The sequence below is a fragment of the Telmatherina bonti genome (assembly GCF_933228915.1).
Source record: "Telmatherina bonti genome assembly, chromosome: 23".
Taxonomy (NCBI): Eukaryota; Metazoa; Chordata; class Actinopteri; order Atheriniformes; family Telmatherinidae; genus Telmatherina; species Telmatherina bonti.
The window spans coordinates 6,741,517-6,766,168 of NC_136632.1; the positions used below are offsets into that span (position 1 = coordinate 6,741,517).

The window sequence follows — 24,652 nt, forward strand, 5'->3', positions numbered from 1 at the left end:
TATATATGTGTATATGTATATATGTATATATGTATATATATACATATATACATATATGTATATATGTGTGTATATATATATATGTATATGTATATATGTATATATATATATGTATATATGTATATATATACATATACATATACATATATATATATATATATATATATATATATATATATATATATATATATATATATATATACTTTATATATTTATAAAGTGCAGCATGTTTGTTGCACTTTGGTAACTGCATAAATCCTGGTTTACACATTCAGCGGGGATTTTTGTGAATCTGTTTCCATAATGAAAACTTTGTAAACACCCAGGAAGGATGTATAATGATCCATAAATCGCACAGAGCTGCTTACATGTCAGAAGTTTTTGTTTAATGCAACCGGTTTACTGACTTTATTTCCATCAATGTTTATAAGATGTAAATATAAAGATTTTACATGACATAGATTTAGCAAATGTTTTCATCCAAACCTTTGAGGTAAAAACACATTTATGGCCAAAGCCAAAGTCGACACAAAGCACAAAGACTCTGACCTGAAATTATCCAACGGAAGACTTAAAACGCTGCAATGTTCCAAGTCTGGTCTTAACCCTCTGATGCATGAATTATTAAAAAACAATGCCACTTTTATATATATATATATTTTTTTTTTTCCACATACAATATTTTACTTCTACAGACATGTACACAGAGACACTTTTTTTTTGTTTTTAAATAAGATTATATAAATAATAATTAATATTAATATAAATGAATAAAATATATAATTATGTATATAATATTCAAAATTTAGATATATAATTATATATTTTATTTAGTTTATCTGTTCCGTGGAAATATTTATACAATGATATATTGTTATATTTATATGGTAAAAATATTCTATGAAAATAGATTTGTAACATTTTCTTGTCCTGTTAAATAGATGTCTGCTGTAGTGGGCACGATGCATCGAAGGGTTAAGATGCACTTTTATTCCTCGGTTTTTAACACTGCGTGACTTGTGTAGCCCTCTCTGTATTTTTTTTTTTTTTGTTAAATTTCTTTAGTTATTTGTTTTTTATGGCATGATTATATTCGACTTATTATGCAGTTGTGATTTTGTATTCAGCTCTTTGGAAACCTTTTGTTGTGAAATGTTGCTGTATTGATAAGGTGATTGACTGAAATGGAAAACCTGATCAGACAAAAAAAACAAGCAATGAAGATGAAATTTTGTTGGTCTAACATTTTTTTCCACTTAATTTTCCCTTAAATGGCTAATTTTTTTTAAGCTGTTCAAACATCCTTTAGGAGATGCAAGGTAAAAGATGGCTTCTGCAGATGTTTTAATTGCTTTACTTGCTCACAGATGTGCTGAGAAAAAGTATCCAGAGGATCTTCCCTCCCTCAGCGTTGTGCTGATCTACCTGGATGAAGCCCTTTCTGTCATCAAGAGGGCCATCCGCAGCCTCATCAACAAGACGCCCGCTCGCCTGCTGCATGAAATCATCCTGGTGGACGACCACAGCACCAACGGTAAGTCGAGCGAGATCCCTGTCACATGCAGTGTCTTTTTCTTTCATTGAAAATTTTAAGTTTATTTAAGTTTTCTTGCAGATTTTGTCCTGTAGTGCAGATCACTGCTGTTTATTTTCCTCTACATGTAAACAATAGGTCTGATTTGAGAGACTAAACCGAGCTGATGGAGGAAAAAGTTTCTTTATTGGATCTGGTGAGAGTTCATCTGAAAAAACTAGTTTTAAAAGTCTAGTCAGGTGATTGGCGTGCATGAAACGGATCTTGTTTCAGTTTGAGCTGAAGGGATGAATACCAAGGGTGTGTACTTAAACTCTGACAAGTCTTGTCAGACAGAGGAATTTTCTGGAAATGTAAGTACTTCTCAGCATTTGACATTAATATATATACATATATGTATGTGTATATATATATATATATATATATATATATATAATCCCTACAGATGATAGAAAAGTTCCAGTTGTTGCATCTTGTCATGAAACGGTGTTCCATTTTTATTTGTGTAATCTTTTATTAAAGCAGCATGCAACAACTGGAACTTTTTTTTAAATAATCTATATTGATATAATGTTTATAAAACTGAAAATAGTATAAAAAATGTATTGAATGCTGAGAAGGTAGGTATATTATTTTGAGCTCAAAGCATCAACATGTTTTGACACTTTTCAAGTTTATGATGGAAATGAGGCTAACAATGAAATGAACGGAATGAAAAACTCATAAGAATAAAAAATAGTGTTTTCTTCTGGGCTTTCTTTCATTTGCCAGTGATGAATACATAATCAGATTCCCTCAATGTGTTAAACTTCCCAGAGGATTTAATGGAGAAACTGGATGAGTACATTAACTCCATCCACGAGGAGCGTCCAGGCCTGGTGAAGAGGGTGCGGCACGCGGAGCAGCTCGGCCTGACCCAGGCCAGACTGTCGGGATGGAAGGCGGCTGTAGGAGATGTGGTGGCCATCCTGGATGCACACATAGAAGTCCACGTGCAATGGTTGGTTGAAAAGTAATGTAGCTTTGAATGTTGCCATGGTGATAAACATGCCTAAATGCATATCTGTGTGTGCAGGGCAGAGCCCCTGTTGGCTCGTATAAAGGAGGACCGCACATTGATACTGACGCCAGTTTTCGACAGAGTCGGCTACGATGACTTAATACTAACTCCCTACCCTCCCAATGCTCATGGCTTTGACTGGGCTCTGTGGTGCACGTACATCTCCTTCAGACCCGAGTGGTACGCCTTGGATGACGATTCACAGCCCGGAAAGTGAGACTCTCTCAGATCGCAACATTGATTCATTTAATTTAGGTTTCATACACTCGTGTGGCCAGCTCACCAGGCTTACATGACAATACTAACATTCAAAGCAAGAAAATGACCGACATGCAGAAAATAAATTAATCACCAAACAGTTCCACTGGAAAAAATCATTTCTGGTCTGGATACAGAGTCCTTTGTCTAAGTTTCCAGAAATATCACCAAACTATACATTTATTTTTCTAATAGCCACCTCGACATCTTCTCATCAGCTAACCAGAACAACTTTGAATTTTCGCAGACGGCACAGTTCTGATGTCATGATATAAAGACAATAAAACAAACAAACCTGAAGTTACACAAAACATATAATCTGTCTTCTTCTGGGAAGCTTCTATAAACGTCCTACTTCCACCTGCAAAGGCAGTACAGCTGCTCTAAGCTGAACACACAGAGACCTCTGTACTCTACTCATATCACTTTTAACAAAGAAATCTTTTTTTTATATTGAATATAACTCCTTAATATTGGCTTCTCTAATACCTGCCATTTCAATTGCTCTTTATAAGAGTCAAACAGTCGGTCTGAGTTATTTTTACCTGTAAACTATTCCTCAATAAATACTTTACATTTGCTGAGGAGAATATTTCTGGAACCTGCCTTGACCAGGGATATTTGTAAACCTTTAACCCAATTGAAAATTTTTCCAATAAGTCTGTCTTCTGGTAAACAAATGAATCCATAATCAAATCATTTTGATTTTTTTACTTCACTATACAAAGCTCCCAACGCATGTCTCCCTCATGCGCCGCTCTCAGTGTGAACCTACTTCCTCCAAGAAAATACCTTATTGATCTGCAACAAACAAAGTCCACTTGAAGGAAACATTCCTGCTTGCTTTGTGACATTAAGCTTTAAAATCTTTTAAGCTCTTTAGTTTCCCTTTGGCGGCGGGGGGCAACGGTGTGCAATGAAGTCAGGAACCATTTGCATGTTTTACCTCTTAAAGGTGGAGTATGTAAGATTTTCAACATTTTCAAAATAAATTCACTAAAAAAATAACTACAATAATAATTACATAGTTTTTTAAACATGTAGGTTCCAGTCTGTCCATATTTGATGTGTTATTAAATTACAAGTTTAATTGATGACAAAGACCCTTCTTAAATGTTTTCCTACCAGTAAAAAAAAGTGATTTTTGTCATTTGTCATTAAACTTGTGATTTAATAACACATCAAATATGGACAGACTGGAACCTACATGTTAAAAAAACTATCTAATTATGATTGTAGTTATTTTATTATTTTATTTTGAAAATATTGAAAATATTACATACTCCACCTTTAAGTCAGAAGTTTAAACTGCAGAAAACCTGAACATATAAACTGAGTCCAGGCAGAGTCGCTCTGGCGATTTCTCATTTTGTTGATGCAGAATCACTATTATTTCTTTAGACATGCTTATAATGCCCTGCAATAAGATTAGTGTGACAGGTGATTGCTTGTGTGAAGCGTTCTCACACATTGTCCTACAGTTCAAATTAGTTTATTTTCTAAGCAACAGGGACAATGAGCACAGTGTGCACCTTCATTACTGCCGGACATTGTTACTATGGAGCAGTTGTTTGTTTTGGTACGTCTGCATGGACAGCGGTGACTGTCTGCCAGCCAGCAGCACAAAATACAAGTGAAGTGAGTCTGCACAAAGCTTCTATTGATATAAAACCTGCAGACTAACTTCATCCTTCAAAATGAAACCTTCCAGTTCTTGCTGATTTAACAGCTTTGCACTGGGTCTAATCTCAGGGGTAGAGGTCCGTACTTGTCTGTTTGATCACATATGTTTTGATAGTTATCAACATGAGCCTGTGCTGTCTTCATCAAATGGGAGTTTATGTGTTTCAGAACCTTTTTGTTAAAGTCGTATCTTGTTTTAAGGTGAAACTAGGACACAGCATATGAGAAGCATGTGACCTGAAGCTTTTCAAAGCTGTGGAAACTGTACACCGGCAGTGTTGTCAAAGCTAACACAATGGATATTTTTAGTCTGAGAAAACAACTTCTGACAGTAAATATCTGGATGTACTTCAGTTCCTTAATGTGACCTGACAGGTCTTTATCTGAAACACCATTTTTATTTGCAGGTTAATCTATTGAACTATTCTGGTGTCATCATATATTTATTCTAACATCCATAAATATTCAATTCAGCTTCATTTGTATAGCGCCACTTCACAAGAATGTTGTCACAGGGCACTTTACATACACATCATTTTAAGCCAAGTCATACATATCCTATAATAGAAACCAACTGATTGCATCGAGTCATGACTTCGATCCAATCCCTCATCCTGAGCTGCATAAGGCGACAGTGGGAAGGAAAAAACTCCCCTTTAACAGGTAGAAAAGCTCCGGCAGCTATCAAACTAGCCTAACTCCTCTGCAGACAGGGTTTTTCAGGCTGTGGATGAGCATCCTCTGATTTATTGAACTGCAATTATGAGCAAGTTAAGTAGTCCACTAAATATATAATACTGCTGTTAAATGCCGGTTATTTTCTACAATCTTAACAAGGCCTCAACGGTTTGTGTGTAACATTCAGAGCAGAAGTGTAATTGTAGGAGCCATTTCATATTGATTTGTGTGTGTGTGTATATATATATATATATATATATATATATATATATATATATATATATATATTGTTTGTACACTAAATAGCAGCACTGTACATTTATAGTCACAACCTATTTAATTAGAAACCTTTCTGCAGGTGACAGGTGTTGCTTATACGAAGGTGAACAGTTTTTTGACCATTCATTGTTGTGTATCTTCATTCTTTTATGAAATCACTCATTATGGAAAATATACTGACTATTGTCGCTAACGGATTTGTTTCATGGTACAAATGGTGGACAATAAAAGGTAAAAACAAATCAGTGTTTGAACTTGACATTATTGGACGCAAGTAATATTAGCAATCAAAACGCATCAATTAGGTGTTCCTGCAAGCAGCACTTCAGACGCTTTAAGTTTAGGCTGAGTACCTTTACAGTAAAAACATTCCCAAGTTTCCCGAACCTCAAACCCATATTACTACAATGGCCCAGAAGGGACAAATCAAGCTCTGGCTCTACAGCAGCAAGTTTGGTCCAACACAGTTGAAGTCCTGCAGGTTGTAGATGTTTCCCTGCTACAATACAATTAAGTCAAATCAGGCAGCCTTTAAAGTTCTGATCATGAACTTGTTAATTAGAAGTAGGTGTGTTGAACAGGGAAACTTGCATGACTGTGGCTCTTGAACTTGTTACCTCCTCTCTAGAGCAGGGATCCCCAACCGTGGTCCTCGAGGACCGAAGTCCTGCAGGTTTTCCAAGTGTTCCTGCTGGAACACGCCTGATTTAGACCCAGACAAGCTCTGTATATGTCTGCTAAATACACACTGATTTGAATCAGGTGCGTTGCAGCAGAGATACTTGGAAAACCTGCAGGATACCAGTCCCTGAGGACCAGTTTTTGGGATCCCTGTTCTAGAAAATGAAGACTGTCTGAATCACTACCTAGTGGTCTCACCCGTACAAGGATCCTCAGTTTGGTCCGTGAGGGCTGATGTCCTGGAGGTTTTACAAGTTTCCCTTTTTATAAAAACACCTGATTCAAAACAATAAATAATTAGCAGATATGGGCAGAACTTAATGTGAAGCTCTGCACAAGTCTGAGTCAGGTGAGTTAACTTGTAAAACCTGGAAGACACTGAACCTCGACGACCTGACGATCCTTGTACTGGTGGGTAAAACTGGACAGTTAATGGATTTTCAACACTACCTGAGTGCAGCTGTGCTTCATAACTGTGCACGATGCTGGCAGGAATCTTAGGTGATAAACACAAGGTTCAGTTTTATGTCTCGCTACACCTCACTTGTACGCTTGACTCTTTTATTTTCCATCCACAACAATGATTGCCGCTGAAACTATGTAATGATTTATAATTTAACGATAAATTACGACCCACAAGAAGCGGTTTAGTATGTCCAAAAAGTTTATGATACCCGTTTTAGAGTCCTGATCAACCATTTGTTGGAGCTTGTGTGCAGATAGAGATCGCTAGCTACATTACGCGTTATCCTGAACAGGAAACATGTTCATAGGAAGGCCTGAACATGTTAACACACTCACACCTTCCTCTGAACATGTTTACTCTTCATACTGAACAGTTTTAGCCAAATACAGCTGTAACACAAATTTACCCAACCGCTGGAGTCTTGCATGTCGGGCAGAAATGGTCAAACCAGTTTGGGAACTATTCAGAGAATTCTCTCTGATGTTAGCGTTAGCTAGCATAGCATGTTCTGTCAGCTCTTATAAGGCACAAAACCATGATAGTCTGTTGTTTCTGATATTGTTTGCAGCTTCTGTAAACTACTTTTAATGTACTGTGGAAGAAGTTTGATGTGTACTATAGTGAAAGTGAAGTTTTGTGTATTTCTAAACCTGCTACATGACTGACTGACGAAATGGTAAACAAGGGCAGTTTGACTCCTACAGTGATGCTATACATTGTCCACATTGGCCATATTAAACTTAACATCAGGTTTTACTTCATGGTGTCACCAGGAGCCCCTCCATCATGGGGATACTTGTTGCTGATCGCAAGTTCTTTGGGGAGATTGGAGGCCTTGATGGTGGAATGAAGATATATGGTGGTGAAAATGTGGAGCTCGGCATCCGGGTAAGATCAAGTCTTTGTCACTAAAACCGCCAATCTAAATCTCTAGTTTGTTGATGTGTTAATGTTTGCATGGCAGCAACTTTCCCGTCTGTGTGTGTGTGTGTGTGTGTGTGTGTGTGTGTGTGTGTGTGTGTGTGTGTGTATTTGCACCATAAAATAATGTAGAAACACAACTCAAATTTGTGAAATATTAACTGAAACTTCATCTGAAACAATCTCTAGAAAAGCTAAAATACGTACATGAAAGTGGTTTTAAGTTTAGTCTCTAAAGTCTGATAAGTTTTTATTTGATGTCATTGTTAAAACTGGTTTAATAAAAAACTTTTACATGTTCCTCAAAAATGTAAAAAGCTCAGTGGTTTTCAAACAACTATTTTGGAGGAAAAAAGGATAAACTGCTGTAACAGCAGTATTTTACAGCCCAGCTATCGAAATGTTTTGTTTTTTTTCCGGAAATCTTGATTTAAAGGTAGAGTATGTAAGATTTTCAATATTTTCAAAATAAATTAAGTAAAAAAAAAAAACTACAATCATAATTAGATAATTTTTTAAACATGTAGGTTCCAGTCTGTCCATATTCGATGCGTTATTGAATTACAAGTTTAATTAATGACACAGACCCTTCTTGAATGTTTGCCTGCCAGTAAAAAAAAAAGTACTTTTTTTCCACCAGTAGGGGGAGTATAAGCCCATTTATTGCAGAGCGGCTCTGAGCTACAGCTCACAAGCGATTCCTGCCCTCATTGGAGCTGGCGAGGAGGAGGGGTAATGGGTGAGTTTTGCTCATTACTGCCATCCTGTGGTCGTTTGTGGAGGTAGTAGTTTTGTGGTTTTGCTCACGACCTTGTGTTTGCCACCTGGTGGTGGAAAGAATCGCCTTGAAATCTTACATACTCTGCCTTTACACATAAATCCAATGGAACCTGAAGGGGTGTATTTGTTAAATGGTAACAAGTCAGCAGTATGAATTCAAAGCTTTGAAGCTGCTTTCTTTCTAACGCAGAAGGAGAATTATCTGATTTTTTTTCCAGTCAGGTGCATTTTCCTGCTGGTGCGGACGAAAAGCAGGATTTTAATCTTAGCACTAATGTGAGGAAATACAAAAACCCCTACGGGACACGGGGAGACGTTTTCCTTTTGCCTTACCTAAAAAAAAAAAAGATCTGACGCAGCCTTTTAAAGCCATTTTTCCTCAGTTTCTTTAGGTGTTTCTGCTCTGCTCCTGTCCCTCATAACACACACACCTGACAGTATGTCCATGTCAACAGAGGAAGTATGATGTCGTGATGTGGTTTAATGATTTAATTAAAAGTGCAGAGGAAGAGGTTTGCTGTAATCAGAAACAGTAACAAGCATGTTGCTGCTTTACTGTTTTGGCTGCCTGTGTTTAGACTGTAAAGTACAATTGATATAATTTATTTATTGATTTATTTATTAAACAAACGTCAATTTTCATTAATTTTCTTAACTGAATTATTTACCTTCTGTACTGCATATTTTCTGGTTGCACATCAGCCATACTTGCCATCACCCTCACAGTTTGTTGTGGTCTTCCTCCGTTTGCTATGTAAATACCGCTGCCCTGCATGTTTTAGATATTTCCACGCTTTAAAGATCCAATTTTTTCTTTTCAACAATTTCATGTAGATGTTAGAGAGTCAACGACGTAGTTTGCGAAGTGTTTTACCCCAAATTCAGTCTTGGTCCATAATGTCAGCCATTTCTAAAGCTGCTCTTTTGAGCTGAAATGAGAAGGGCTGATTTTGTGTCTGAACCTTTAAATGTTCATGAGCAATGTCTGCCCTCACGGTCCTCACCCACAGCTGCTCCTCTCGAGGAGAAGATGCAGATTTCGCTGGAGTCTGCTTGGTGATTTTAAAGGGAGGCTTTGTTATCTGGGGGGCCTGTCAGTGGTGGTGTTCACTACTGGGGGGAGGGGTTGTTTCCCCTCCTAAGATCACAAAGGGAAACTTCTAGGACTAAAGCACACATTTGCTGGAAAGTGGAGCAAACAACTAAGAGAAGTGACAGATTTTAGTCATTTCTGGGCCTGAAGCAAAGAATATGAGGACATATATGACTGTTGGAAAACTTATAGATCATGCATTTTACATAACATGGAACCTTTAACACATCTGGCTGACATGAATGGATCATTAAAGGGTTTGCAAAGTACATGACCTGGTTCAGCTGTGTTGGAGAAGAACATCTAAAACATGCATATCAGTGGTACTTTAGAACTGGAATTGAAAAACACTGGCGTAGATCCTAAATGTGCCTTTACAGTCTGCGGATATTATGAGAAAACAAATACCCATTTTCTCAAGATGATGATGGAAATTAACTGCATGAAAAGAAGCTTCATGGTTTGATTATTTCAATAACTAACTCGTGGTGTTGAGATAACAGGGCTTTAAAAAATAATTTTGGGACAGGATGCTCTCAGCTTCTATAAAAAGCTAAAATAAATGTCACTTAAAAAAAAACAAACAACTAAAACAAAAGCATTCCTTTTGTAAACTTAAGTCACAGTAAAGCTGCCTATGGATACGGTCAAAGTAAAAACGTGTTTGAGAACTAGTGTTAAGTGCATGTTAAGGCCTTTTTATTATGAATTTTCTATGACATTTATTATTTCTACATGAGCCATTTAACCCAGTTTTCAGCCAAAACTTTTGTTTTCTAGGTGTGGCTGTGCGGAGGAAGCATAGAAGTGATACCTTGCTCGAAAATCGCCCATATTGAACGAGCAAGAAAGCCTTATGTGCCCGACCTGAATGCCATGGTGAGACGTAATGCGCTGCGGGTGGCGGAGGTTTGGCTAGATGAATACAAATACAATGTCAACATCGCCTGGAACCTTCCCATAGAAGTACGATCAGACATCTCTTTATTACTCGCATGAGTTTCAATTTTCATAATCAAAATAACATGATTAGGTTTTATGAAAGGCTGCAGACGCTGCAGTTCCTCTTAATCATGAAAATGGCATCATGTGGTGTTATTTTCCAACAGAATCATGGGATAGACATTGGAGATGTGTCGGAAAGAAAGAAGCTGAGAGAGAGGCTGAAGTGTAAGCCCTTCCAGTGGTACCTAGATAATGTTTACCCCCTGCTGGAGCCCCTGCATAACCTGCTGGCATACGGAGCTGTAAGTCAAACATAAAAGATTACTCTATCCGACGACATGTGACAGAATGAACCTGCAAGCATCTTTTTAAGTATTTTACTATAAAAAATAATTCAATTTCAGCACTTTGACAAAAGTCACAGTAAATTTAGGTGAATTTGATTTAACTTAACACGTTTCCTGAAGCTTTATTTCTGACAATGAAATGTTGTTTTATGAGCACTTCATCTGAAGAATCCTTATTTGTTTTAAACTTGTCATGTCCAGCATCATAGCAAGCAGAATTATGGTCTGTCTGCTGTGCCAAGAGCTGCTTTGTTGACAAGATAATTTAAGTATTTTATATTAAACTGTCTCACATATTAATGCTTGACCTGATGAGACAAGAGAAAGTAAAAAAAAAAAAAAAAAAAAAAAAGAAGAGGGGGGGAAATAGGACAAAGATACACCAGATGGACAGTAGCTGCTCAGTCTCAGGCAATCAGCTGAAAGCAAAAAACCAGCTGCCACATCTTTAAGAAAACAAAGCTGACAATCATCGGGAGCACCTACAGAAAGACATAAAGGGTGACCTGATATCTCTGCTTCTGTTGGCAGCTAATTAATGACCTGAAGCCAGATCTGTGCATCGACCAAGGCCCGATGCCTGGATACACACCCATCCTATATGGATGCCATTTCTTCTCTTCTCAGGTAAGAGCAGAGGTGTAAACATAAACAACAGATTCTGCTTGATTTTGATTGATTTTGTTATGTCGTAGCACTGTTATTACCGCACCGATGGCCAGCTGTACGTCGGCGAAATCAAATCTCTCAAACACCAAAGCAACAGCTGTCTGGTGGACCCCGGCTCCGGGGTCTTCGCGGGACTGTATGAGTGCAGACTGGCCCAGCAGAAGAAACTACACATGTTGTGGGATTTTAAACAGGTGAAAATGTTCAACTTTGAAATGTAAATATGCACCGGAGAGGGTGGCTTCATAAGTTTTGTTTGCAGGAAGGAGCGATTCAGAACAGAGTAACAAAGAGATGTCTGGAGGTGGCGCTGGACGGGGATGGCTACATCAAACTGGTTGTCCAGCGCTGCAGTGGTCAGCGCTGGAAGATACAATATTTTATTGGAAAATAAAACCCCCTTCAGTAAGAGCCACCAGCAAAGTTATGAAAGGATTAGAAAAGAACGTATTTTTTTTAGTTTAATCTGAATAATTTTATGTTGTTGGTTTTGATATATGTGATTCTGAAATTACATTTATAGCACATATGAGGAGCTACAAAGTAAGTAATGTTTTTATTGTGTTGGGTAAAAGAGACAATAAGGGGGTGCAGAAAGATTTATGAACCTTGCAGTCCCTACCTTCCCATGTCAGAACATCCAAAACAAAAAGTGGTTTATTAAACTCTTGTTTATCTGGAAACTTCAGTGCAGTAATATCCATCAATTAAAATCCATCATTTTTTGTTTTTCTAAAGAAAATCTTCTGATGACTGATGGGTGTTTTATTGTAGTTTAATGACAAAAGAAACATCATTCAAGTCAAACAGGATCCGTTGCAGTCGGGATGTCAGGAGTTGTTGGAAATGAAGGCGTTCCATTTGTTCTGCCATGCGACCAGAGCAGCGTCTTTCAGATGCGCTGGCAGCGAACTGTACCTGCAAGCAGAGGAAACATCATGTTTTTAAATGTTTTTTCACACAGATATATTTTTTAAAACTTTAAACCATAAACTAAAGCAGGGGTTTGCAAAGTCAGTTCTATGTATCCCTGCTCCAACACACTTGGGTTAGACTGAATGGATTGAGCAGCCTATGAAGTTCTGCAAAATAACTGATTAATTTGGTTAAGTGTGTTGGAGCGGGGATGTAAGGACACCCCTAAAATAAAAAAATACTTGTCCTGGATTTCTTGTAAAATGTCACAATGTGCTGCTTCAGTTTCACAAGTTATACTGACTTTTTTTTTTTTTTTTAATTTTATTTTAATGTATTTTTCTAGATTACATTAAAATTAACTTACTAAATTAAAATTACTTTATTTATATTGGTGAACTAAAAAGTCTGCCAAATCCAAATATAATACATCATAGAGGAGAAATTTCTCCCAAAAATGTTGGGTAGTGGTAAGTCTTTTTTTTCTTTTTCTTTTTTTTTTTTTTTAAAGTTAAAAGTTATAAATTACTCCAGATGGTACACTGCCCAAGTTTCCTGCAACATTGCATTGTATTCCAGGGATGGCTGGATGGATGTTGAAAATTAAAAAACAGAAATATCTGACTGTTTGAGCAAAATTGAGCAAAATTGAACTCTGAGATGTCCTTAAAAACCATAATCTGAAAATGGTTTGTATATGTATGTATTATGTATGTGTATATATACATATCTAATATACACACACGAAATAAGGATATACAAAATATATAAGTACCAAAGGATTAATTCAGACCTGATGGAGTTCAGAGCCAGCTCTTTGAGAGTGGCCAGGTTTGCTTTCAGTCCTCCGATGCCAACAAAAGCTTCATAAAAGTCATAGGAGAGACCTGTAGTGCCAAACAGAGATGGATCATCAGAGCTGATCACTACTGGGTGGCCCTCGGACATCAGCACAGCTGCAGGGTGGTTCCTCAGATCCGATACCAGCTTCAGCACCTGCAGGTGAGAGGTCACTCGAACTGTCGCTTTAAAAATGAAGATGGCGCTGTTTGCGCCAAGCTACCTGGTTTGAGATGGGACAAAGCTCCACAGCTATGTTTCTTTTCCTGGAAAGCTCTTTGGCAAGTGGATGGTGTGCCAAAGCATAGCCATGCCCGATTCGTGTGGTGTTGAATAGAAGTGCATCTAGAATGTTCTGATCCACGTCGGTGCCTTCATCATCTGCACAAAAAACTGACAGTTAAATAAAGTTTATCCAGTCTGACTGCTGCTGTCATGCTTTCTGAGACCCACCTGTTTCCCCTGCGTGAAAGTAGTACGGCAGTGATTCGCCCAGCTCAGCTGGCAGAGAAAGTGCTTCTTTAAAGTACCAGAGTGTCCTCCCACTGTTCTCCCTGCCAACCTAGAAACCATAATGTTTGATCCAACTATAAGCCTGTATTTCACAGATGAAGGCAGGCAATACACAGTCATAAAGGTTCTCTTTGGCATCTGGGAGGTAAAAAAATCAGAATTTCCTACCATGTCAAATCCCACCACCAGGTCTGGGAATTCCTTTTTCAACTGGATGGCCTCTTTTACAGCTGCTTTGATCTCAGCTACACTCAGAGCCCTGCAGGAAGCAGCAGCAGACACTTTACCAAATGCTGTTGACTTCCTACTGACTTTCTACTTTCTACTGACAGGATTGCGGGAGAAAAGTAAACTAAAAAGGAGCGCAGACCTCTGCCAAGCAGCTTGTTTACACCCCACTATAGCTCTACATTCCTTTTATATACAGCAGATTTAAGTTATTTAAAAGATCAATATTTATTAAATGACAATCTTGTTGAGTCCAAATAAAGATAGGATACACTAGGACTAGCTGTTCTTTCAACATGTGCAAAATAACTTTTAAAACAGTTTGTCTTTTTAATCTTGACAACCAACTGTGTTCACATTAAGCAGCAGCTCGGTTTCCTCCCGCATTTTAATGATCACCCAAAACAGTCCTGTATTTTTTTTGTTAATCAACTGGATTTACTATAATGAGATAAATACTTGATGTTGTAAAGAAAGGAGTCTATTGACCACAAATTGGAGTGTTTTTTCCCCCCCTGCTTGCTGCATATCTGTACTGAGTGGTGACATTCAACTGATTACTTTTTCTGTTCAAACATCAGCGGTTACATGTAGAGTTGGTTAAGAAAAAAAGCTGGAAACGGGACTTCAGTAAACATATTTTAGTGGGAAATTCACTTTAAATGAGATGGCCATAGGCTACGTTTAACCTTAGTCACTGGATCTTGTGCTAGCAGCCATAAGGCTAAACGTAGCTGCTAGCTCTTGTGCTAGCAGCCGTTAAGCTAAATGTAGTTCCTAATTCATGTGCTAGCAGATGTTAAGGCTAAACATAGCTGCCAGCTCTTGTGCTAGCAGCCGTTAAGCTAAATGTAGTTCCTAATTCATGTGCTAGCAGATGTTAAGGCTAAATATAGCTGCCAGCCCTTGTGCTAGCAGCCATAGGGCTAAATGTAGTTTCTCGCTCGTGCTGGCAACCATAAGGCTAAATGTAGTTCCTACTTCATGTGCTAGCAGCCATAAGGCTGAATGTAAATCCTAGCTCATGTGCTAGCTGCTGTAAGGCTAAACATAGTTGCTTGCTCTTGTGCTACTTTGAGTCTTGGGTTTTTGTTTTAGTCAAACCACAATTGGGAAAATTAGCACTGTAATATATAAAATGAGGATAATAAAAGTCATCAGGTGTTACTCTTTACGTAATCCAAAGGCTTATGTAGAATTTCACAGCAATAATCCAGTATAGACATTGAGAACTTCCCTATGGATCTCAGTGTTAATGCCCTCCTTTCTGGGTCTGCACGCCTTCTATGTGATGATCTGTTGGATTGTCATGGAAAATTTTGTCAAATTGAACTAAACTCCTCGACAGCAGCAGAAAACAGTGTTCTTGTGCCCACCCTGTCGCTTTACCAACCAACTCTACAACTAATTCCTTTGCAGTAACAACATTAACAGTTAAATTAAATTTTAGCTGCAAGATCATTTTTCAGAACTGGGACGTCATGACAGTTTAATGCACTGTGGAGTTCAAGGCTTCCTCCTCACTTTAACGTGTGAATTTTTTGTCGAAGTGAAGAAGAGCAGCAAGTTTGACACATTGTTCATCTAGATGACAAGATTTCCGGGTTGCTCAGTAGGTCCAAATAAGTCACATGGTTTTTATACTGCATAATTTGATATAACTAAATTTAAAGGATCGCAAAATTTTTGTGAATCCCATAAATGAAGCATAATGGTACATTTAACCCTTATGGATAACTTTTTTTTTTAAATAATTTTTAAAATTTTTTTTTATAACTTTAAGGTAATTTTTCTCTCAATTCCTGACCACCATTTTGATTTGATACAGCACCTTTTAGATGCAGAGTTTAAAGTGCTTTACATAAAACATTAAAGACATTACAGATTGTGTAAAAAAGCTTGAAAGACGAAAACAAATTGTAAAAATCTCCATGAAATCATAAATTAAACTGACTAAAAGCAAGATCAGTTAATGCATGCATATGTGCACAGGGGAAAGAAATGTTTTAACCTGAATTTAAAAGTGCCTTTATATGGCAAGAGTTTAATCTCCACTGGCATTTTGTTTTACTTGTTTATAATGGCTAAATACTGATTCTCCATGTTAAGTCTGGACTAGAATCTAAGAATCTAAGAACTTTGCTTGGTTTATATTCTCTGAACGTGTCACAGATGCATTCTGGGATTATAAACCATCAGCAGGTCTTCATAATATAACCTGTCACTGACTGGAAACCAGTGTAAAGATGTTAAAACTGGTGTAATGTGTTCAGATCTCTCCGTCCTGATTAAGGCTCCTGCAGAGCATTTGGATGACCAGCAGATGTTTAATGTTCTTTATTAGTGGACAAAGAATCATTCTCCCCAAAACTGCTTTAAAAAGTAACTTTTTCTACTTTATTTGGCTTTAGGACCGACATGATACAGTGTTCAAAATGTCCAAATGTGCAATTAAGTTATTTTAATCTCTTATATTCAAAGTTTTGTTAGACAATATGTTAATGGCAGAAAAAAAAAAAAAAATTAGTTCTACAAATAAAACCCACCAGATATCAACCTACCATAAGGTAACACTGTGTGGTCAGACTAGTATTTATAAGATTACATTTTTCACAGTGAATATATATTTAGTAGTTTTGTTTATGATTAAAGCTAAAGCAGGAAGATTTGAACCAGAAAATTGGAAAAATATTAATTCTGTCATTTATGTTTCTTGTTCTTTGGGAGAGAATTTAAATTTTTTTTAATTTTACAAGTACTTTACATGATCTTTCAAAAAACATTACATGCAAAAAACTGCTTTTCTCTCATTTGAACCATGACATGTTACCAAGCTGCCGTTTAAAGGGTTAAAATATTGGAAAAATTACATATTTAGTAGTTTTGACAATGACTACATTTGAGCAAAAAAATTTGAAAAAACAAAATATGAGTTTAATTAGGCAAGAACGTTTCAATGATCTGAAAGGAAATTAAAGCAACCCACAAGGTTTTAATCAGTAGAGACATATTTCTCTGAGTTGTACTGTATTTTTTACCTGTGGACGGAGATTATGATCCGCACCCCCAGAAAGTCTGGATGATCTCTGATAAACTTCCTTGTAACTTCTTGAAATGTGTTCAGACTCCAGATCTTGTCGTGAATGGTTCCATCCAGCTCGTATGTCTGCAACACACAGTCCAGAAATGTCAGATGTACAGTTCTGTACAATGCCGGAGAGGTCAGGTGAGAAGAAACAAGCAAGCACAAACCCTGGACAGACCACTGCGCAGCTCCACATACATGACGTTATCACGGTACAGCTCCTCTAAGCCCTGATAGAAGTAGTCCCTCAGCACAGGGGCGTGGGTGATCAGCCCCGCGGCTGCAATGAAGGCTTTCTCAAACTTCTCCCACACAACGTCCTGGTTTGGATATTCACCATCTGGATCCTCAGTGAACAGCGTGAGGTGCTGGATTAAACTGGAAGGTACCCACAAACAAGCACACTATTTCAGACAAAGCATCTTGCTGTGACATGTTGCAATTTATGCTTCAAGCGACTTCACCTGTTGTCAAATCCCGTATTGTCCCCAATTTTGGCTCTTAATGTCTCCAGCAGCTGCCAGTAGAAGCAGTCCCACCGCGGGAAGGGCTGGCGATCTGAGAACAGGAAGCGGACCGAGTTGTCCCACGTGAAGCAGATGTAGCAGTGTGGTCTGTAGGTGATGTTTTTCACCAGCCATTCAGGGCTGACCATCGACGAGCCGTGGACATGGAGGGCTGCGCCTGTTGCCATGGCAGCAGGATAGAAACTCATCAGAACAATACAGTGATGAGAAATGGATACTGAACCCCTGGAAATTGTATCTTGTAAATAAAAATTGTAAATTGTATCTTTGATGTTTCAGGAAGGATTTCTTTTCTCCATCATTTGTTGTCATGTAACTGTCTTATTGTGTAAACGACATAACTTTTTTTGTTTTTGGCTGCTGGTAAACATGTTTTGTCTGTAAAATTTTTACACCTGGAATTTATTTATTTATTTCATCATCATTGTTGATGTTATTTTCTTTAAATTTCTTTCAGTAAAGCTGCTTAACACTATGTTTTTATTCCCTTTATTTTATTTTATTTTCATTGTAAATTTTATTTCCCTGCCTGCTTTTTGTACCTTTTATTTATTTATTTTTTTGGTATATTTATACATTTCACATCTTGTCTTTTTTTTTGTTTTTAGGGTACATTTTGATAAAATGACGATTTAAATTAAAAAAAAAAAAAAATAGAAAGGAGAACCTGGTTATCTGAACCAGCTAGAAAGTTTCGTTTGAGAAAACTACTTTAGTTAGTTCTTCAACACACCATGAACTCTGTTCTGTAATTTTTTTCTTTTTTTTTTTTTAAATTTCAAGTTTGCATTGTTTTGGAGATGCAGATCAAACAAACCTAAATGATTTCTTTGACACAGGCCAATAGAAATAAACCCTATTATTATTTAAATTGTTTTATAATAAGTTGAACATAATACTGGTTCTTACATTATTAGCCCTTTAAAAAAAAGTGTGAACTATTTAAAGGCTTTAACATTAAAAAAAAAACGAAAGAAATGGTTGGGTACTTGTATTGGACTTAATGTCAAAACCAAAATGTAATTAATGTCCAAAGAAAAGCTTAAAAAGATCTTCAGAAAACATGGAAAACTAGTTCCCAGACAACTTTGGAAGATCTCCAGACAGCAGGGGTGAATCTACAGAGAGGGATGTGGGGGGGGACTGATCCCCAACTTATAAGCCCCCACACCCCAATTTCTACCTGTAAAATCTATTCCTTTGTCTGTAAAGACACACTGAAATAAGGTAGATTCACAAAAAAAAAAATAAGTTTAGTTGTGTTATACGTACACTGCAAAAAATCCAACTTGTATTGGTTGAACTGAAACAGTCATTTAAGTAGGTAAAACTTGAAAATATGTATTAATGGCATTTAAAGCAATAATGTTAGTAATCACAACAAAACAAGCAAGTTGTTTGCTCCAAAACAATTAGGTGAGTTGTTAAAAATTATAACTAAGTTGGAGTTCAATACAAGGAAATGCGGGAAAACCAACTTTTTGAGTGGCAATTTTCACTTGAGATCTCACTTGGCTGTGCTGCCTCGAGCTGGACTCCACGCAGGTAAGTTTTTATTTAAATTAAGTTTCAATGGTATGGGAATTGTTGATTAGTGTTGTGTCGTATGTTGTAGATTTATGGAGGAGGCAACCTACATATTTTCAACATTTAAACACAAACAGCTTTTCACTCACCAGCTGTTAGCAGAACTGCTGCATGAGTTAGGAGGTATCTTATCTGGGCTGATACTGTTCAAACAGGACAAGACATGTTAGCTTCTGCTGGTTAGTACCGTTCAAACAGGACAAGACATGTTAGCTTCTGCTGGTTAGTACCGTTCAAACAGGACAAGACATGTTAGCTTCTACTGGTTAGTACCATTCAAACAGGACAAGACATGTTATCTTCTGCTGGTTAGTACCGTTCAAACAGGACAAGACATGTTAGCTTCTACTGGTTAGTACCGTTCAAACAGGACAAGACATGTTATCTTCTGCTGGTTAGTACCGTTCAAACAGGACAAGACATGTTAGCTTCTGCTGGTTAGTACTGTTCAAACAGGACAAGACATGTCAGCTTCTGCTGGTTAGTACCGTTCAAACAGGACAAGACATGTTAGCTTCTACTGGTTAGTACCGTTCAAACAGGACAAGACATGTTATCTTCTGCTGGTTAGTACCGTTCAAACAGGACAAGACATGTTATCTTCTGCTGGTTAGTACCGTTCAAACAGGACAAGACATGTTAGCTTCTGCTGGTTAGTACCGTTCAAACAGGGCAAGACATGTTAGCTTCTGCTGGTTAGTACCGTTCAAACAGGACAAGACATGTTAGCTTCTGCTGGTTAGTACCGTTCAAACAGGACAAGACATGTTAGCTTCTGCTGGTTAGTACCGTTCAAACAGGACAAGACATGTTAGCTTCTGCTGGTTAGTACCGTTCAAACAGGACAAGACATGTTAGCTTCTGCTGGTTAGTACCGTTCAAACAGGACAAGACATGTTAGCTTCTGCTGGTTAGTACCGTTCAAACAAGACAAGACATGTTAGCTTCTGCTGGTTAGTACCGTTCAAACAGGACAAGACATGTTATCTTCTGCTGGTTAGTACCGTTCAAACAGGACAAGACATGTTAGCTTCTGCTGGTTAGTACCGTTCAAACAGGACAAGACATGTTAGCTTCTGCTGGTTAGTACCGTTCAAACAGGACAAGACATGTTAGCTTCTGCTGGTTAGTACCGTTCAAACAGGACAAGACATGTTAGCTTCTGCTGGTTAGTACCGTTCAAACAGGACAAGACATGTTAGCTTCTGCTGGTTAGTACCGTTCAAACAGGACAAGACATGTTAGCTTCTACTGGTTAGTATCGTTCAAACAGGACAAGACATGTTAGCTTCTACTGGTTAGTATTCAGTTAATTCATGCTACTAGCTGCAACTAAAGGAGTAGCCATTAGGGTATTGATGCTAACACATTAGCTGATATTTCAAGTATCAGGACAACATGGAGCAGTTTGTGTAACACTGTTTTGTATTAACATTTACATCATGCTGAGTTCAATAAAACATGTCATGCTACTAACATTTACATATTAAAATGATAAGACGTAAGTCATGTCAGAATTGATAAAATTATATGACCAACACAATTTAAAATATTGTGTTGGTCATAATATAGGCCTGCCCTGAATTTACTACATTGCTTTTGATTAAAAAAAAAGGTTTAAATATTTGTATTATGACCCACTGTGGGCTCCCAGGCTTGGATATCTTGTCCTTCTGTTTAAAAACATTGAAATGCCTTTAACTGACTGCCTTGTTTTATACTGACTGCTGACTTTCTTAACCTAATCTGATGTAGGTGTTGGGTTTAGGTATAGATATAGGTTGATAACCTTAAATAATATATGTTATTTGTAATTAATCTTTACTGCAGCAAAATGTATTTAAAATAAAAATACTGAATGTGTAGTCTTTTCACCTCAAGGGTCTAGTCTAGTCTTTGCATTGTCATTAAATTTATAAAATGCTATGTGTAAAGTATAACATTTCGGCTGACAGCAAATTGTCATCTTTGTTTTTCAGATTGAAATGAATGCAGTTCAAGTTCTGCAAGTTTACCAACGCCATGGAAGCTGTTCAGCTGAAACATTATCGGCTACATCACAGAGGTTCAACACGGCTTTGCAAACACAGGGACTGCTGCACTTTCAGAACCATCAGTGCTTTGAAATCACATCTTTCAAGACTGCATGGGACTGTCCAGCTGTTCTTTTTTTATGAGCACAAGTTGTCTTTCATTTTCCTTATATTGATAAAAGCACAAGCTGTTTTTTGATTTGCCTTTTTATTTGATTCAATGCTGCTAGTTTAAATAAAACTAAGGTTTTGAGGATATATGTTGCATCTGTAATTATTTAAGCATTTGATTAGATTGATTAGAAGTGATTGAAATTAAATTATGAAGTTGAGTTACATTAGCAGTGTGCAATTTTAAATTACTCTTAAATTATTCTGCTATACTAACAATCAAATTCAAGTGGATTCTGTGAAAGAATTTGAGTTATTACAGTGTAAAATGATACATTATTACAACTTATTAAAGAGTTAGAGCAAGTAAGGATTAAAAGTTATAACCATGTGCATTTTTAAATTAGTACAACTTGTGGAACAGTTACCAGAACTAAAGATGAAAAGTTATTACATTATAAAATTATAATTTAGTGGAACTTATAATTGAGTTGTAAAAAATCCCAATTTAGAGTACAGCAAACTCAAAAGCAAAACTTAAAATATCTAGTTTAGATGTTCATCTTAAAATTTTATCAAAGTTTGTTGCCTTGAAATTTTAAGTTCACCCAACTTTTTCTTTTTTACAGCGTAGTTGCATTCATTGCCTTCATGAAACACACATCCAGCTGCCCTCCTCCCTCATATGTGCTGGTGTTTGCAGGTTCGGCAGTCTGCCTGCAAACCGCGCATCAAGTGATGTTTCAACACAAAGTACTTTAAATGTCTGCATTATGTCTACGTCCATTAACGCCTCACTGTTGTGTGATTTGTGCCAGTATATTTCCCTAGTTGGTCTGATTTTGTTACAGTCAATACAAGTTTATGAAGCAATTTTAATTTTAAAAAAAACAAAAAAAAACCCTGCTGTTTATAGATTCATGTTTTATGGGTTTAAGTTTCAGGGACTGTTCTATCAATATCACAGCAATGACGCTGATCAATTAAACCCCATCATTACTGCCAGACCAGGAAAGAAACATGTAGGCTGCGGTAAAATAAAATAGTTGAATATAACTGCTGTAACTTTTCTGTTTTCATATTATTCTGATGGTTCTGTGTGATGACTTTCTAATCCTGATACAAGTTGTGGTGCAGAGACATTAAATGTGACATACCGTGTTTTCAGTATCAGCATACAGGTGTGTTATAAGGTCAAACACGTGCATCTTTACACATTTAGATCATTTATTTTTTAGTAATGATAAGACCAAATATAGAGTAAATGCTTTGATAGAGAAACATTGAAGCTGTATTAGACTATTTTTATGTCATGAGCAAAATCACAGGAGCAATCCAGCAGTCCTCTGTATTGAGAAGCTGCAAAAACACCAAATCTGCAGAACATTGTTGTCCTTTATAATGTCATCAGAATATAGCGTCCCCGCACAACGAAATGTCTTCCAGGACAACCTATAAGGGGGTTAGCCTTCCTCATAGGGATTAAAACTCTTTTTCTGTACTCAAATAGGAATTTTTAAAAAATCTAAACCTAATTATTGCCTTTGTTCTTTGAGAAGTAAACAGTTTAACAGCGAAGGTCTGGCAGTTTGGAAGGAGGATAAATGGGGATTTGAGCCTTTTGAACAATCCTGTATGTATTTCTGCACATGTACATACGAATCACACAAGCCTCCCGTATTATAACATTTTACCACAATAGCATTTATGCTCCTCATATGTGAGGAAAAGTCCCAGAAAACTGCAGGTCTGCTGACGATTACAGCTGTTTTAAATCAGGATTAAAACTTATCTTTATCCAGCTTCCTTGTGTCAACATGGCTGTAATTCCTCACACCATAACTTAATTCTTATTTATATGTCTTTTCTCATTTTATTCTTTACAAGTTAGTGTTACTGTGCTTCTTCTGTATCATGCTGGAATGCTTTAATGTTTTATATAAAGCACGTTAATTTGTCTTTTACATGAAATGTGCTATAGAAATAACCTGCCCTGCCTTACATTCACGTCACACACATATGCACCCCAGTCAGACATTTGGACACTTTTTTATTTTTGATTTTAATAGGAAATTGTCCAAATGTTTGACTGGTAATCCATACAAACATATATATATATATATATATATATATATATATATATATATATATATATATATATATTCATCCATACATAAACATAACCTGGAATGGAAGGAGTCAATTTTTCTATGACCACAGGATGGGTTATGAGCTAAAGTTTTGCCCAAACAGGGTCATGAAACAGGACAATGAGCCCAAACAGAGCAGCAACTCTACAGCCGAGTGGCTTTAAAAAAAAAAAAAAAAATCAATGATCTAAAACCCGGACGAGCTGATTGAAATGATGTGACTGAACTTTCAGAGAGCTGTGTCTAAAAATGAATGCATGCAAACCTCAACAACAGTAATCCTGTGAAGGAGGATGGGCTAAAATTCCTGCACAATGATGTAAGAAACACACAAAACCTTAAGCTATCACACACAGATGTAGGTGAGATACACAGCTGTAATAGATAGTGAAATATTTGTGTGTAGCATCACCTTTAGGCATTTTCTGCAGCAGTTTGAAGACCGAGCTCTTCTCGATTAGAGGCTTTGCCTTAAAGAAGTGAACAGCTGGTAGAAAGTGCGCCGCAGACATTTCCTGCTCCTTTATGCGGTGGAGGTAAGCGTCCAGCCTCTGCTCTGCAGCCGTCAACGTCAACAGGCCTCCGGTCTGTCTGGACGCCTCCTGACGCATCAGCAGGTCCCTACGATTGGGGTCAGGCATCCCATCGGTCTCCCTCACAAACCACAGAAGGGGTACATAAGCAACCACAGCCAGGCAGAGTGAGACCACCATGTCCTTGTGTCCCACAGTAAGGATCTGTATTCCTACTAAAACATCCTCCACAGGAGCAGGGTTGCTTTATTTAGCCCTGAAAAGAAAGAAAAAACAAATTATATTAAAGTGTGAGAGGAGAGATTCTTCTTGTGGCAGTGGTTAGCTTGTTTTCAGGTCATCGACGTCACCAGGACAACCACAACCATTAAACTTATCAGCCCAACCAGTAAGGGAACCATTAACAGATAAAGATCAATCTTTCAGCCATACTTACAGCTAAGAAGCAGCTCCTGAAGACCTGCGTGTCAGCTCGGCCGTCTCACTAAATGCTCAGCTTGTTTTCCACAGGAATCTCAGCGCCTGTCGAGCTTGTCGGCATAATACTGGGAGCAACTGGATAATTGGGGCATTTTTGTCTGACTAATACCATGTGATAAGCTAATGAATGAAGCATGAATGGGTCAGTCAGAAAGAGCACAGAGGAGAGACTAATGATTTTTGTGTTGGTTTTTTTCTCTTTACTCAGTACAACATTTCCACTGAGACACAATCAAAAAAACAAAACAAAACCACA

The 24,652-nt window shown here is 37.3% G+C and overlaps 2 protein-coding genes across 2 annotated transcripts in view; one reads left to right on the plus strand and one right to left on the minus strand.

Moving 5' to 3' along the window:
• LOC306773326 (putative polypeptide N-acetylgalactosaminyltransferase 8) overlaps positions 1–11,788 on the plus strand; it is a gene marked incomplete at both ends in the record, with an annotated part of 12,369 nt that extends 581 nt beyond the window's left edge. The window contains 10 exons of the mRNA XM_079263116.1: positions 1,310–1,319; positions 1,368–1,534; positions 2,351–2,534; positions 2,610–2,807; positions 7,413–7,527; positions 10,214–10,399; positions 10,543–10,680; positions 11,257–11,352; positions 11,421–11,588; positions 11,657–11,788. Coding sequence (XP_079119242.1) covers positions 1,310–1,319; positions 1,368–1,534; positions 2,351–2,534; positions 2,610–2,807; positions 7,413–7,527; positions 10,214–10,399; positions 10,543–10,680; positions 11,257–11,352; positions 11,421–11,588; positions 11,657–11,788 — 1,394 coding nt within the window. The remainder of the gene's footprint in view (positions 1–1,309; positions 1,320–1,367; positions 1,535–2,350; positions 2,535–2,609; positions 2,808–7,412; positions 7,528–10,213; positions 10,400–10,542; positions 10,681–11,256; positions 11,353–11,420; positions 11,589–11,656) is intronic.
• A 419-nt stretch (positions 11,789–12,207) lies between these two features.
• Positions 12,208–24,096, minus strand: ada2b (adenosine deaminase 2b; the record flags this gene model as incomplete). Its single annotated transcript, XM_079262845.1, has 9 exons — positions 12,208–12,312; positions 13,103–13,305; positions 13,373–13,530; positions 13,603–13,711; positions 13,831–13,921; positions 16,929–17,056; positions 17,143–17,353; positions 17,440–17,659; positions 23,796–24,096. 9 exons carry the CDS (start codon positions 24,094–24,096, stop codon positions 12,225–12,227), a joined length of 1,509 nt encoding a protein of 502 aa, XP_079118971.1. The 3' UTR covers positions 12,208–12,224.
• Between the last annotated feature and the right edge of the window lie 556 nt (positions 24,097–24,652).